We start from the raw sequence: 13,945 nt of genomic DNA, 5'->3' as shown, positions 1-13,945 counted from the left end.
AGAATTCCAGACCTGTGCTACATTTCAATTATTTTTCATTGAGGGGTTACAGAGAAGAAGACGTCCAAAGTTTTTTTTCCTTTTTTTTCCAACATGGCTGCTATACCACATGACCTATGACGTCACAGTTGACATTTAAAAAATCAACATGGGTGGACGCTCCTATGCTGAAAGTTTTGTGTCTATCGCTCAAGCAGTTGCCGAGAGAAAACAAATTCAAAAACGAATAAACTGAAAATGTCTAGCAGAAGAAAAAACAAGTAGAGCAACATTTAAAGTATACCGTCCCCATGCCAAATAAATAAATAACATATTGCAACAGATTTGAGAATCCTGTAATTTTTGTAAATATCACCCTCTGTAAATAAGTAATTCTTGTAAATACCTCCGTTTTGTGTGAAAGATCAAAGGTCGTCCTTTTAGTTAGTACATCGCATGCACGTAGAAAAGCATAGACCTCTCTATAGTTATTTCTTATTCTATGTTAGTTTAAGGCTCTGTTTCCCATTAATTGACACTTCATTGCACCAGATCAAATAAGATAGATCCCCTACAGTATCGCCGTGGCCTCCCAAAGCACCAGCACCGCGGCGTTCGCCACCGTTGCATTGGGTGGGGTTATTGGCATCACCATCGCCCCTTTCAATTGCCAACTGCATTTGCCCTCCATTACGGCGTGCTCTAACTCGGGGAAGAAAGGCGTGTCTCCACCTCGTCATCAGAAGGAGGAGTGAACCAGCCCCGATCAACCAACCAAGGATGAGGGGTTTGGCCTGAGAGGGCGGAGAGAGAGCGTTCGAGGAGGTTCGCGAAAGTTCCATGGGCGTGGTTATATAACCCGTCGCGCGGATCCCCCACCGCAGTCAGTCCACCGGAGTTCAGTTCAGAGAGTTCAGTTGAGGGACTGCTTCAAGAGAGGTGGGGAGGACGAGAGATGCGTAAGGGGCCAGAGGAGAGAGTGAGTTCTGGAGAGGAAAGCGCATAACCAAGGAGCACAACGCGAATGAGAATCGGCACGCCCTGCTCGCGATACCAACCAGCACTCTGAGGAACAACAAGTGCGGGCACGCGAACCTCGACGTGCCGCGGTCCTCGGATCTCCCTGTCGCCCGTTCTGTGAACCAGAGTGAGAGGAGTCGGAGCTGTCACCTCCAGCCCTGCCGTTTGCACGGACCTGAACCTTCTCATCCCTCCACCCATTCCTGCCATTCCATCCTTTTGTGTACGTGAGTTTGTTTTGTGTGTCTTGTCCCTGGGAATAAGTTAGGGTGTATAAGTAGAATTGCACTGTGTCTTCTTCTTCTTCTATAAATTGCTTTCGTTTTCTTTCCTTCTCCCTTGGTTTCTTTGATTGTGTAAATAGTAGTTAATAAATCCCTGTTCTTCCTACCTTTGCCTTCTTTCCTTCACATCCGTTCGTCTTTGTGATTTCCATCATTGAACACCTGTGGCACGATTTGGCCAACGCATAGGAATCGGGTTTAGTACTTGCTAATGGTTCGAACATTAGCGGGCTGCTAACCCGCTCGGCAAATAACATCTTGTCCGTGGTTTCGAACGGAGTTGCCCACCTGCTTTGTGGAGGGCTCGGCGGGGGCGTACGGGAATCCTTTGACCGATCGCTTCGGCCAATCCCACCCCACAGAGGAGCGGGGTAGCTTCAGGAGCAGAGACGGCCAGTACAAATAGAAGGGGGATTCACCCCCCCCCCCACCCTCCCTGCTAAGGGGAGAGCCGTACTCCGTTTCCGTAACAATATCCTCCAGTGTGCGACATAGGTGGGGCGCCTTTGGTGCCCAGCGAAGTCGCCTTGCAGCACATGGAGACGGAATTGGGAGGGAAAAAAACCACCGTTTAAAGGCCATTTTTCCCCGCAAAGCGAGGGTTGGCCTTTTCGGGGACCGTGGTTGTTGTTGTTTTTTGGTCCCCTTTTTGAAGCAATGTTTTACGGCCGGATGCCCTTCCTGCTGCCAACCCTGTTTGTCGCCTTTTACGACAAGCAGGGAATTACCAGTGAACTGGTACTCAATTAGCCGACCTCGGAAGGATGACAGGCTGAGTCAACCCCCCTGGCGTTAATTCAGCGATCGACCGGGATTCGAACCCAGGATCCTAGGATCCTAAGCTGGCACCCTAGCCGCTAGCCCAACACCAGGGACTCAATAATTACAAACGCGGGCGGGCCGTGTTGTATTAATTAATTAATTGTATTAATGATTTGTCTTGGTATATTAGTGAATATACTCCTAATCTTAAAACGGAAGAGATGTTAAATAGAAGACTTAACTCAAAGAAACCACTAAATGTATCATATCACCCAGGAAAGGTGTACAATAATTAATTGATAAATTGTGTAATTAAAATAAATAAATAATCGTAAAATAATTAATTTCTTAATAAATTGGCCAACAGCATTTTCAAACCAACAGCGTTTTATCCGAAGCTGTAGCTTTTGAAAAATAAAATAAATTAATCGAAAAATTACATAATTAATCGATTAATAATTAATCTACTTATTAATCAGTAAATAAAAATATCCTTCATAACCAAATCACTTAGTCATTGTCATGTCCAAATATCAGCTTCCTATCTCAAAAGTTGCCTGAGATATTGCCCAGATGAGAAAGAAAATAAATAAATGATCATAAAATAATTAAATTATTAATGAATTGGCTAATAGCATGCAAACCACCACAATTTCATCCAAATCTGTAACTTTTTGAATATCAAGTAATTAATATATAACTCTCAAATTTAATATACAACTTATAACTTTACTATATAATTATTTACAATATAATATTACTTTACTTTATCATATATGTGACTGGCTCTGGCAAAAGCAGACACTTGGGGGTATTTCTCTTAGCGAGAAAAAGCCGAAGAGAGTCAAAATATGACCACAGGGACTAAATTGACATTTTTATATGGATAGAAAGAGTAACTTCTCTAGATTAATTATTATGCACCAAAACATTTTTCCAAGAAACAACAGAAAAGTTGTGAAATTCGACGAAGAATCTAAAATGTGATTCTCAAAATGTGCGCAGAAGTCACGATTCCTCGGTCAAAAAGACACGAAGATCGCGAAATTTTGATGTTTTACTACGAGCCATACATTGTAATTCGAAGGAGATTCCTGACATACATGTTGGGTTTGAATGAAAAGCTCGACGTGTGCACATTCTTTGTGCGTGTGAAATGTATTGTGAACTTTGAACCTAATTATCTCCATTGTTTAAACGAAAATATAAATGTCATTAAAATACCACAACTTCGTTAATTTTCATCCAATTAAAATAATGTATATATCAAATGAAAGAGAAAAGCATGGGGAATCAGATGATATCAAAATCTAAATTTTGATTTTTGCCCCCAAGTGTCTGCTTTTGCCAGAGCCAGTCACATATAACTTTACTATATAATTAATATGTAACTCTCAAATTTAATTTATAAATTTACTACACAATTAACTATACAACTCTGAACTTTCAAACCTGTCTCCTTCCTCCAAATCCTCGTGACGTCTGGTCAAATCTGTTTCTGGTGTTTGTTCCCCCTCCATCCCCTCCCTTACCTCAAATGGCTACACAGTTGACACCGCACGTGACAAAGCCGAATGCCTCAACTCTGTGTTTGACTCAAAATATTGTGTCCCAAACCCATCGCTCTTTGTACCCACCTTACCCAGTCGTACCCAGCTGCTCCTGGACTCTGTGTCCTTCTCTCCCGACAAGGTGGAGAAGTTTCTGTAAAACCTCGACTGTGATTCTGCAACTGGACCAGACGGCATCAGCCCACAGGTCCTAAAATCCTGCTCTGCCGCTCTTTCACACCCTCTCTCGGTCATACACATCGGAAACACCGGTCATCTCGGTTTCACACCATTTCTTCACCCTCTCTTTTTCTCAAGGTCATCTGCCATCAGTTTGGAAATCAGCCAACATTACCGCTTTACACAAAAAGGTGCAAAACAGATCCTTGCCACTACAGATGAATCAGCCTGCTCCCAATTATCAGCAAAGTCATGGAATCCATCATTGCTTCGGATATCAAATCCTTCCTCTTCTCCAATGGCTTGCTCTCTGATCATCAATTTGGTTTCAGACCTGGTCACTCTACTCTGGACATGCTGCTTCTGCTGTCTCAACAATGGATGGAGGTCCTCAATGCCAAACAGGAAATCATAGCTGTCTCCCTTGACATATCACGTGCCTTCGATACGGTCTGGCACCCAGCTCTGCGCACTAAACTCTCCTCCTATGGTATCCATGGAAATCTCCACGCATGGCTTGCGGACTTCCTCTCTAGTCGTAGTCAATGTGTGGCCCTGAATGGATTTCTCTCATCTCCCTTTCCTGTTCAGGCTGGAGTTCCCCAAGGCAGTGTTCTGGGCCCTGTGCTTTTTGTGGTCTTAATCATTGATCTCTCCGACTCACTGGAAAATCCTCTCTATTTCTTTGCTGATGACTCCACTCTCTGCCGCTCCATATATAAACCCTCAGATCGGCCCTTCCTGCCACTCCCGTAGTGAGCGGGTATACTTGTAAATTCAAATGTCAGTCGGTGCAGTCGGCCGTCGTAATGACATCATAGACGTAATGACGTAACGGACACAAAACGAATATGGTTTAACTTCCAGTAAGTTTACAATCACTACGAAGGGATTCATGTTATGATTAGATTTACTATAATATTAACGGTACGTTATCATTATTTCGAAAATGATATTACTATCAAAAAACCGAGGCGAATTCCTTACTTCCTCGGTTATTAATATTAGTGCCGAACACCGCTCATGAACCATACACTGTTTCAATCCATAAATCTTCAATTCACGACATTGGGATTAAAGCATTATGGTTATATTTACTATATTATTATTATTCCTATTACGAAAACGATACTACTGAAATGATACACTACTGTATTAAGAAACCTGAGCTTAATTTGTCTGAGGTGGTCCGAAGATGAGGCATAACGCCTAACCCTAAGGCCTATACGTACCGTATTGTTGGAAGAGACCACACAGAATGAAAAACGTTAAGGTAGAGCATGGCGATTGTGATATATGACAGGTTCGACGATATGTTCGGTATGAACGGCATATAAATCAAAATGGCGGTGTGTGGAGAGTCAGCAGCCGCACTGCCGCAATGACAGCAGACGTAATCACATCACCCTGTCATGTGACCAGATTCTCAGCTCTGATTGGTATACGTTTGAAGGGACATACATACATGCATACATACGGATGGACGGACAAACACTGTTCTAGACGGCTCTGCCCGATGGGCTACGCCGTAAAAATTACCATATATTGCATTTACAAAAATTGCAATACCCCAGAAAGAAATGACAACAAAAATCACTTGAGAAAGCCTTAACCTTATCCTACATATTCACCTTCATATCAAAACATAGCCCTTAAATGTATAGGATCATTAGCAGGCTCATAGAGTCCTTCATAGAGACAGAGTGGAAAATAATGAGTGTAGCTGATAGTGATAGCAACAGTTGTGTCTGATACACAGCAATGGCAAAGGATCTGCATCCAATAAAGATTGAAAGATTGTCAAGATCCTGATGCCAGATGTTAATGGCTATCAGCGACCTTGCAGGGCAAGATGGCAGAAGCCCAAATGTGGGACAGAGAGATGGAGTTTCCAAGATGGCAGCGCTGCCTGGCACATGTGTGTTCCTGGACATGCAGGTAGAAGGGGGCCCGCACCTCAAATCCTGGAGTGGTGGCCGCGTAGCTTGGCGCAAATAATAAACACCACCACTAAAGCTTGCACTAAGACAAATGCAGTATCCTGTGGATGTCGAAAACAAGGGAAGCCCCATTGCAGCTGGTGCAATTCCAGGCAAGTGAGCCAAACTCAATGCTGGCCCCATTGCATTCGTACATCTCCAACTGCTCCCCTTCCTCTTCCTCTTCTTCCTGTTCCTCCTCCTTACTCACCAAGAACGATGATGAAGTACACTACCACATCACTTATAAATCCACATGCCCCCGCTTATCAACCTTCCTGCAATAAACCAATGAGCACACGGTCCATTAGCCAAGCACAGGCCAGTCAAACCATGAAGGCTAAATCTGACAGGATTACCTCATTGATCCAACCGACCTGAGGAATGTGTTCACCATGGTAATTAATGTTGGGCGTGTGCAGAATATGTCGTTTTCCGTTTTGTCTCTACCAGTGCAATTCACCACGCACGAGCGTGCATGGTTGCGCTTACCCCGTATATGAAACTATGCCTGAACACCAAGAATCTAGAAAAGTGTTCTTATCCTAAACAATCATACATTAAAAATGCTAAAATGCACCAAGCAAATAACGAGTAATTACGTATATTTTAAAAGGATATTTGAAGGATATTTGAAAGATATTTGGGAAGGATATTTGAAGGAACTGTTGAACCGGGGAGGCAGCAAAGGCGAGCTTGAGTTTCCATGTTATGTAGAGGGGGAAGTGGAGGTGGATATCATAGAGGAGGAAGTGTGGACAGCATACTAAAGGAAGAATGGAAGAGCACCAATCATTGACAACATACGTACAGAGATGAAAGTTGCTGGGGGAGAAGTCAAGAGTCATTTGAGATGACGAGGCTGATGAATGTATGTATGAGAGAAAGTTCAATTCCAGAGGATTGGAGGACAGGGTTAATTGTGCCTATGTGGAAGAGAAAAGGCAATGTTCCAGATCCGGAGAAGTAAGGATAAGAGGCATTACACTCCTTTTAGAGTCCCTGTATAGAGAAAGTTACGACAACCCGGAATTAGAAGCCATTTTGTTTCCATTGTTTGCGCCACGCACTGGTGCACTATCCGCTAGTGTGTAACCTAGTACAAAATTTGAGTGCCTACATTGTGTAATTTGTGATTTGCACCGTGCCCCTCGCTTTTGATATGATTTTCTCTTCGTCCAAGATAAGAATCGGTTTTTGTTTATTGCAATAATCTTTGTTCAGAAATGTAGTTTTATGTGGGGAGGAGAGGGAGGAGAGGGGGAAAAGGAATAAAAGGGAAAGAGGGGACAGGAAGTGCTTATCATTTTTTGGACTACCTTGCTCTCTTGCATCTTACTTTCTTGCATCTTACTAGCATGCATGCACACAAAGCCGACAATGTGAACTTCAAATCTCTGTTAAAGACATTTATTTGAAAATGCCAACATCTGATTATAATCTTAGGTTTTCTTCTTGTATAATTTGTATTTGTATATTCATCTCGTTGGCTTTCTTCTCTTTTCTAAGCGCTTAGAGGGTCCTGCAATTTACGCTATATAAATTCCTATTATTATAACAAGATTGCCTTAAAACCATCTTGACATGAAATGAACGAATGATCGTTTTAAGGCCATTTTCCCCGCTAGAGCGGGGGTTAGCCTATGACAAATGACAGAAATGTTGATTTTAAATATGAAAATTAAAAAGTAATTTAACTTTTCATGTCGGCGCACCGGGAGAAATACATATGCACAATTAAATTGTAATTATATAAAAGGCCCAGAAATTGTAATCCAGACTTGCAATGGAAGAGTATGCATGTAAAACATACCCGTTTTTCATAGCAATGTACAATTAGTTGTATGGTGTACATCTAAACTATTCCAAATTACATACATGTACATAATAATAATAACAATAATAACAGTATTTATATAGCACCTTAGCATGAAATGAACAAAGCGCTTCACAAAATATCTTGAAGACTACAATACAACTTACATTACACAATCTTAGAAGAATACGACTTAAAGCTACTTTTCAAAAAATACAATTAAGTTACTTTGGAAATAAATGTGTTTTGAGTTTTGATTTGAAAGTTTTTATGTTGTGTGAGGTCCGAATAGTTATAGGTAGTTTGTTCCAGAGGGCAGGTACTGAGTTGCAAAAGGCTTTGACCCCGTATGGCATATGAGTTCGATTACAGAAAAGGAGAGTCTTATCAGCGTGTGATCTCAAGTATTTGGCATCATTAGAATGAGTGTGAGTATTAAAGTTACCATCTCAAAACGGTGGCACTGATGGAGAGACAACAGAAGTTGCAGGACTGGGAGAAAAACTGGGTCAGGAGGATTGCGGGAGTGAAGAGGGTGGATAGGAGGAGTGGATGAACTGAGCGAGGACATTTTTGTGCAGATGAGCTTGACGAGAAGATTGTCAAAAAGCCAGCTGAAATGAGCTGGACACTTGGTGTGGATGGGGGAAGAGAGAATGGCAAAGAGAACTGATAGGTTGAGGGAGTAACGTAGGAGGAAAAGAGGTAGACAGCAGTTGAAATGGGAGGATTGTGTAAGGCGGATATCAATAGGTGGGGGTACATGGAGAGTGGAGAGAGAAGGCCGAGGATGGGGAAGTGGAGTATTGTGGTTGAGGCAGGGCAGAAGCTTGATACAGTTGGACCTCGCCTCTTAAAATGGAAAGGGAGGAGAAGAAGAAGAAGAAGAAGAGAAACAACAACAACAAGGATTCAAATTTTCGGTTTGAGATTTTTTAAAAATCAGATTATGCCCAGGTATGTTATAAAATTCAAAAACACAGATGATTAGGTATCCTTTCTACTACTACTTACTATTACTACTACTACTACTACTACTACTACTCAAGATACTCAAGACTACTACTTACTACAACTTAACCTTACGACTACTTAAGATTAGGTACTGTCAAACCTTGAGCAACTTTCAACGCAGATATGAAGGCCAACTCTTACTTTTTCTGATAACGTCTGCTCCTCAAGTGAAAGTTTGAAAAGTCACTGCGACAGTAACTGCGGTGCGCACACGAAATATCAAAACTTGGGTCCTTGATGCATGCTATCCGTTGGTATTTCTCCATGAACGTTTGATTGAATTGGACGGTTTTTCCGGCTTTAGACTGTTGGATCACATGGCGAGTCGCAATCCTCTCACTTCGACACCATTTCTTTGAAACGAGAAGAAAAAAAGGCCCCACCGGTCTGGAGCTGGGCATTCATGGCGCGCATTCTATTACGACAAGTATGAGGCGATCAAACAAGCAATATCGATTACTTAGGTCTGGCGTGTAGCCGGTGTTGAGTAGACTTTGCATGTGTGAAACACCAGTTAAATTTGGCCATTCCCAGATTACGAGTTGCTTTATGAATCAAGTGCTAATAAAACTCCCACACTCCCTTCAATCCCACCCCTCCCTCCAGGTCCCATCTCTTAGATTCCCCCATCCAAAACCTTGATCTTTTCTACCCCCGCTAATTCACCCCAGATCCACTTTGTTTGAAATTCCAACTTCTTTCCTGGAAGTCCTGGCAGTGTCCATATGTTTTATACCTCTCCCACCCCCCGCCCCCTTCCCATGCCTCCCCCCCCCCCCCCCAAAGCCCTCTCCCTCCCACAGATCTCTCGATGTCCCTGCTCTCAAATGTTGTGTTTGTGTTCTTCCCCCTCTCTCCCCATCTTGTCTACCGCTCCCCATGTTATATGTTTTATGTGTCGGTTTGTCTTTCTGTGTGATTAATGTTAGCTCTTTCACGAGCCTCGATCTTGTATACAAAAAAAAACAAAAAAAACAGGCCACACAATCGCTGAGACTCGTTGGTTGTCCGTGTGCACCTCAATATCGCAGAGAACAACTATATAATGTGCCAACACAGGAAGCGAATCTACATGTGACAATGGAAGGGTAGCTTTACAACAGGACAGGATAGTGTGTGTGCATGTGCATACACCTTTAAAATGATAAAAGACAGACAATTCATCAATGTATACCCTAGTACGTTAATTTCACGAAAACCTTTTAACACACTGAACTCAAATTATTACACTTATAGTGAATGAATGAATGAATGATCGTTTTGAGGCCATTTTTCCCTGCTAGAGCAGGGGTTAGCCAAATTATTACACTTATAGTAATCTCACCAAAGTCGTACAATTACTTTGAGTTAACCACGCTAATGCATACGATATCTAATCACCTTTGGGACATCCGTTTCGCCATTCTCCAACGTTTTCTGCCTCTTCAGCGCTAGGGGGGATGTTGCGGGCTTGTCTGCAAGTCTCTTAATCCTGTCCAAGCGATAATGTTCAACATCGTGGCCTCCTGAGTACAAACAAAAAATAAAAATTCAAATACAATTCTTGCTCTATGCATATATATTTGCACTAACACAAGGCAAACAATGTTGGCAATGCCACATGCTCAGCAAGGAACCAAATTACCAAAGCTCACAGATCATTGAAGTTCACAGAGTACCAAAGTCAATGGTTCGAGAACATTTTAAGGGGACACCACCAAAACGACCAGTTACGAGTCTGTGTATGCCATGAGATTGCCAGAGCTGGGCAAACAATGGAACCTAAATAGTTGGCTACTTACTCCAGGCATCGATGGAGGTCAAAACCACAACAAACTAGAACAGCACTCGGTAGAGCGCATTCCTCCGGCAGGCTGAACAGTTCATGTTTTGCATCCCACTGATTGGCCGGATCTGGATCCGGACCTGAACAAAAATCGAATCGGCTTGTTCTCGTCATCTAACCAACTGATTCACCAAGTTTTGTCAGAACTCGTCCATAACTTTTTGAGATGTGATATATATAGTTTTTCACAAAACTCTCGATGGTGAAAATTCACTTTTAAAATTCTCGGATCCACATTCGGATCTTCACCAAAATCGAATAAATTCTTCCTTGTCACACAGCCACACTGTCCACCAAAGTTGTCTGCATCCATCGACAACATTGAGATATCCTGTTCACAGACAGACAACCAGCCAAACAGACATGGGTGAAAACACAACCTCCACCCACCTTAGGTGGGCAAAGGAAACCATATCATCACAAATACAGCCACCGGATAAATGATCATATTTTAAGCTTAATTGACGATACCTATAGCTGAAGGATTGGTGCCACCAATCATTTTCCGAATTGTCTAAGAGGCTTCCGCCTATCTATGATTTTTTTGACCATAAACAAAATGGAGAAATTATTTGTGTGTGTTTACCAGGTGTGGATGTGCAGTCCTTTTCTGATGGTGTAGGTATCACCTCCGCAGAAGCACTCACACTTTTTCTTGGCGGTGTACTGCCTTCTCTTGTGGTAAACCTCTCTGATCCGGCTGGGACACTTCCCACTTCTGTATAAAAAAAAAAATGAATGAAAATACAAATGAAAAGGGACGAGGAAGCACGATGCTTCCTGAAAGCGTATTGCATTGCTATGTATCATTGTTGGTGGGCAAGCCTGTGAAACAAATGGGGAAATAAATAAACAAACAAACAACAACAGAGTTCATAGAACACCTTACCCCACGCAGTTTTGAGAAAAAGGACATGGGAAGGGTCTTTTCAACTCTTGAAACCCCTTGCTTTGCGTTTCCGAGCACAATCTATATTTCCTATGAACCACTAGTTTGTCTGAATCTCAATATTCCCCAACGCTGAGAATGTGAACAAAAAATTTGATTGGTCAAGGTGGCGTAAAATTGCGTAATATTTGGTCCAAGTACTGCAAAACGAAAAGTTTTTGGAAGTGCAAACAAGGCAATTTATGTCTACAGTGTGAAAGTATATCATTCCATTTAAATAAAATAAAGGTATTAAAAGCTTTCGAAAAGAAAACTTTTTTTTTGAAGTTTACCGCCTTTGATGCAGCGTCTTCTACAATCTACACCACCTCTTTAAAAGCGTTAAATTAGTTATTTGTGCCTGTTTGTGTCCTTTATGACATCCCTAAAGACAGGAAGTTTCCCGCTTGGAATGATTTTCAATTCTTTTTGATCGCCAGACAGTAAATTACCTTCCTCGACTGTGCACATTCGTGATCGGGACAAGACTCCGTACAATTTGCCAAATTCAGAGAAAGTACCGCTAAACTGCATGTTCGTGCTCTACAATTTTCGAAATATAAAATTAAATATAAATGAAATAGTTCCGCGATCATCGACTGACGATCATCGACTGACGTCTGTAGAGACGGACAGAGTGAAGCAATTGCTCAACCCCGCTTCGCTCTTCACAAACAGAGTAAAAATGGTTGGCTGTCTGGATTTCCAACAAAGGAATTAAATTGCTATGTCTTACAGGAATCACGCTTGATGTTGGGGTGAGAGCAGTGATTGCACAAACAGATGTGTACCTTTGAAAGGGTTGACTGCATAAAGATTGGTTTGTTCAATTTGGATTTAAAGGATAAAATAAAAACTCTTGACAAACACATTTCATCATAACTTGTCACATATTTTACTCCAAGTCAGCATCTTCCCCATCCCAAGCATGGAACTCTGGCAAGCTGCTGGCATTTCTGTTCACACCACTAGCCAAATAGACAAGAAGTGATAACATAAAAACGCTTGCCTGAATGTTAGGGGTGGGATATTGAGGGGAAAATAACATTTGTGACAGAGGCAGATCCAGGGTATTGAAATTGAAAGGGGGATTGGAATAACAATTCCTCTAATCCTAAACCTGCTTTAAAAAAATTAATAATAATAATAATAATAATAAAAATAAAAAAACACACAAACACTGCAGGTGCACAACCATAGTTACCTCGACAAAATAACAATTAAAATATGGTAGTGATTCTTAAAATTGGATTACAGTTGCAGATTTCATTTTTGAACAATTTTCATATCACATCATAATCATGTCATATCATATAATCATGTCATATCATATCATATATCATATCATCTCTCCTGTCCAGTCTCATCTTTCATCTCTCCCCTGTCCAGTCTCATCTTTCATCTCTCCCCTTCCCACCCCCGTCTCATCTCATCGCTCCCTTTCTCCCTCCCTCCTTCCTTCCCCCCTTTCCCCCCTGCTCTCCTATTCACCCCTTTCCCTTTCTCCTCTCCTCTCCTCCCCGCTCTCCTCTCCTCCCCGCTCGACTCTCCTCTCGACTCTCCTCCCCGCTTTCCTCTCCTCTCCTCCCCGCTTTCCTCTCCTCCCCACTCTCCTCTCCTCCCCGCTCTCCTCCCCGCTCTCCTCTCCGCTCTCCTCTCCGCTCTCCTCTCCTCTCCGCTCTCCTCCCTGCTCTCCTCTCCTCTCCGCTCTCCTCTCCTCTCCTCCCCGCTCTCCTCTCCTCTCCTCTCTCCTCTCCTCCCCGCTCTCCTCTCCGCTCTACTCTCCTCCCCGCTCCACTCTCCTCTCCTCCCCGCTCCCCTCTCCTCTCCTCCCCGCTCTACTCTCCTCCCCGCTCTACTCTCCTCTCCTCCCCGCTCTACTCTCCTCTCCTCCCCGCTCTACTCTCCTCTCCTCCCCGCTCTACTCTCCTCTCCTCCCCGCTCTACTCTCCTCTCCTCCCCGCTCTACTCTCCTCTCCTCCCCGCTCTACTCTCCTCTCCTCTCTACTCTCCTCCCCGCTCTACTCTCCTCCCCGCTCTACTCTCCTCTCCTCCCCGCTCTACTCTCCTCTCCTCCCCGCTCTACTATCCTCTCCTCTCCTCCCCGCTCTACTCTCCTCCCCGCTCTACTCTCCTCCCCGCTCTACTCTCGTCCCCGCTCTCCTCTCGTCCCCGCTCTCCTCTCGTCCCCGCTCCCCTCTCGTCCCCGCTCCACTCTCCTCCCCGCTCTCCTCTCCTCCCCGCTCTCCTCTGCTCTCCTCTCCTCCCCACTCTCCTCTCCTCCCCGCTCTCCTCTCCTCCCCGCTCTCCTCTCCTCCCCGCTCTCCTCTCCTCTCTCCTCCCCTCTCGTCCCCGCTCCACTCTCCTCCCCGCTCTCCTCTCCTCCCCGCTCTCCTCTCCTCCCCGCTCTCCTCTGCTCTCCTCTCCTCCCCACTCTCCTCTCCTCCCCGCTCTCCTCTCCTCCCCGCTCTCCTCTCCTCCCCGCTCTCCTCTCCTCCCCGCTCTCCTCTCCTCTCTCCTCTCCTCTCCTCCCCGCTCTCCTCTCCTCTCCATCCTCTCCGCCCCGCTATCCTCTCCTCTCCGCCCCGCTATCCTCTCCTCTCCTCTC

At 43.8% G+C, this 13,945-nt stretch overlaps 1 protein-coding gene across 7 annotated transcripts in view; it reads right to left on the bottom strand.

Moving 5' to 3' along the window:
- The window catches only part of LOC137412178 (zinc finger homeobox protein 4), a 243,620-nt gene that overhangs the window by 53,455 nt on the left and 176,220 nt on the right, over positions 1-13,945 (bottom strand). For all 7 annotated transcript variants that reach the window (XM_068097459.2, XM_068097460.2, XM_068097461.2 and 4 more), the window contains 2 exons: positions 10,996-11,127; positions 9,965-10,089 (listed from right to left, as the gene is read on the bottom strand). In XM_068097459.2, coding sequence (XP_067953560.2) covers positions 9,965-10,089; positions 10,996-11,127 — 257 coding nt within the window. The remainder of the gene's footprint in view (positions 1-9,964; positions 10,090-10,995; positions 11,128-13,945) is intronic.

The sequence above is a fragment of the Myxine glutinosa genome, chromosome 10 (assembly GCF_964187855.1).
Source record: "Myxine glutinosa chromosome 10, kmMyxGlut1.1, whole genome shotgun sequence".
NCBI classification, from domain to species: Eukaryota; Metazoa; Chordata; class Myxini; order Myxiniformes; family Myxinidae; genus Myxine; species Myxine glutinosa.
Note: the sequence above shows the minus strand (reverse complement) of the source record. Positions and strands in the feature narration are given on the sequence as shown.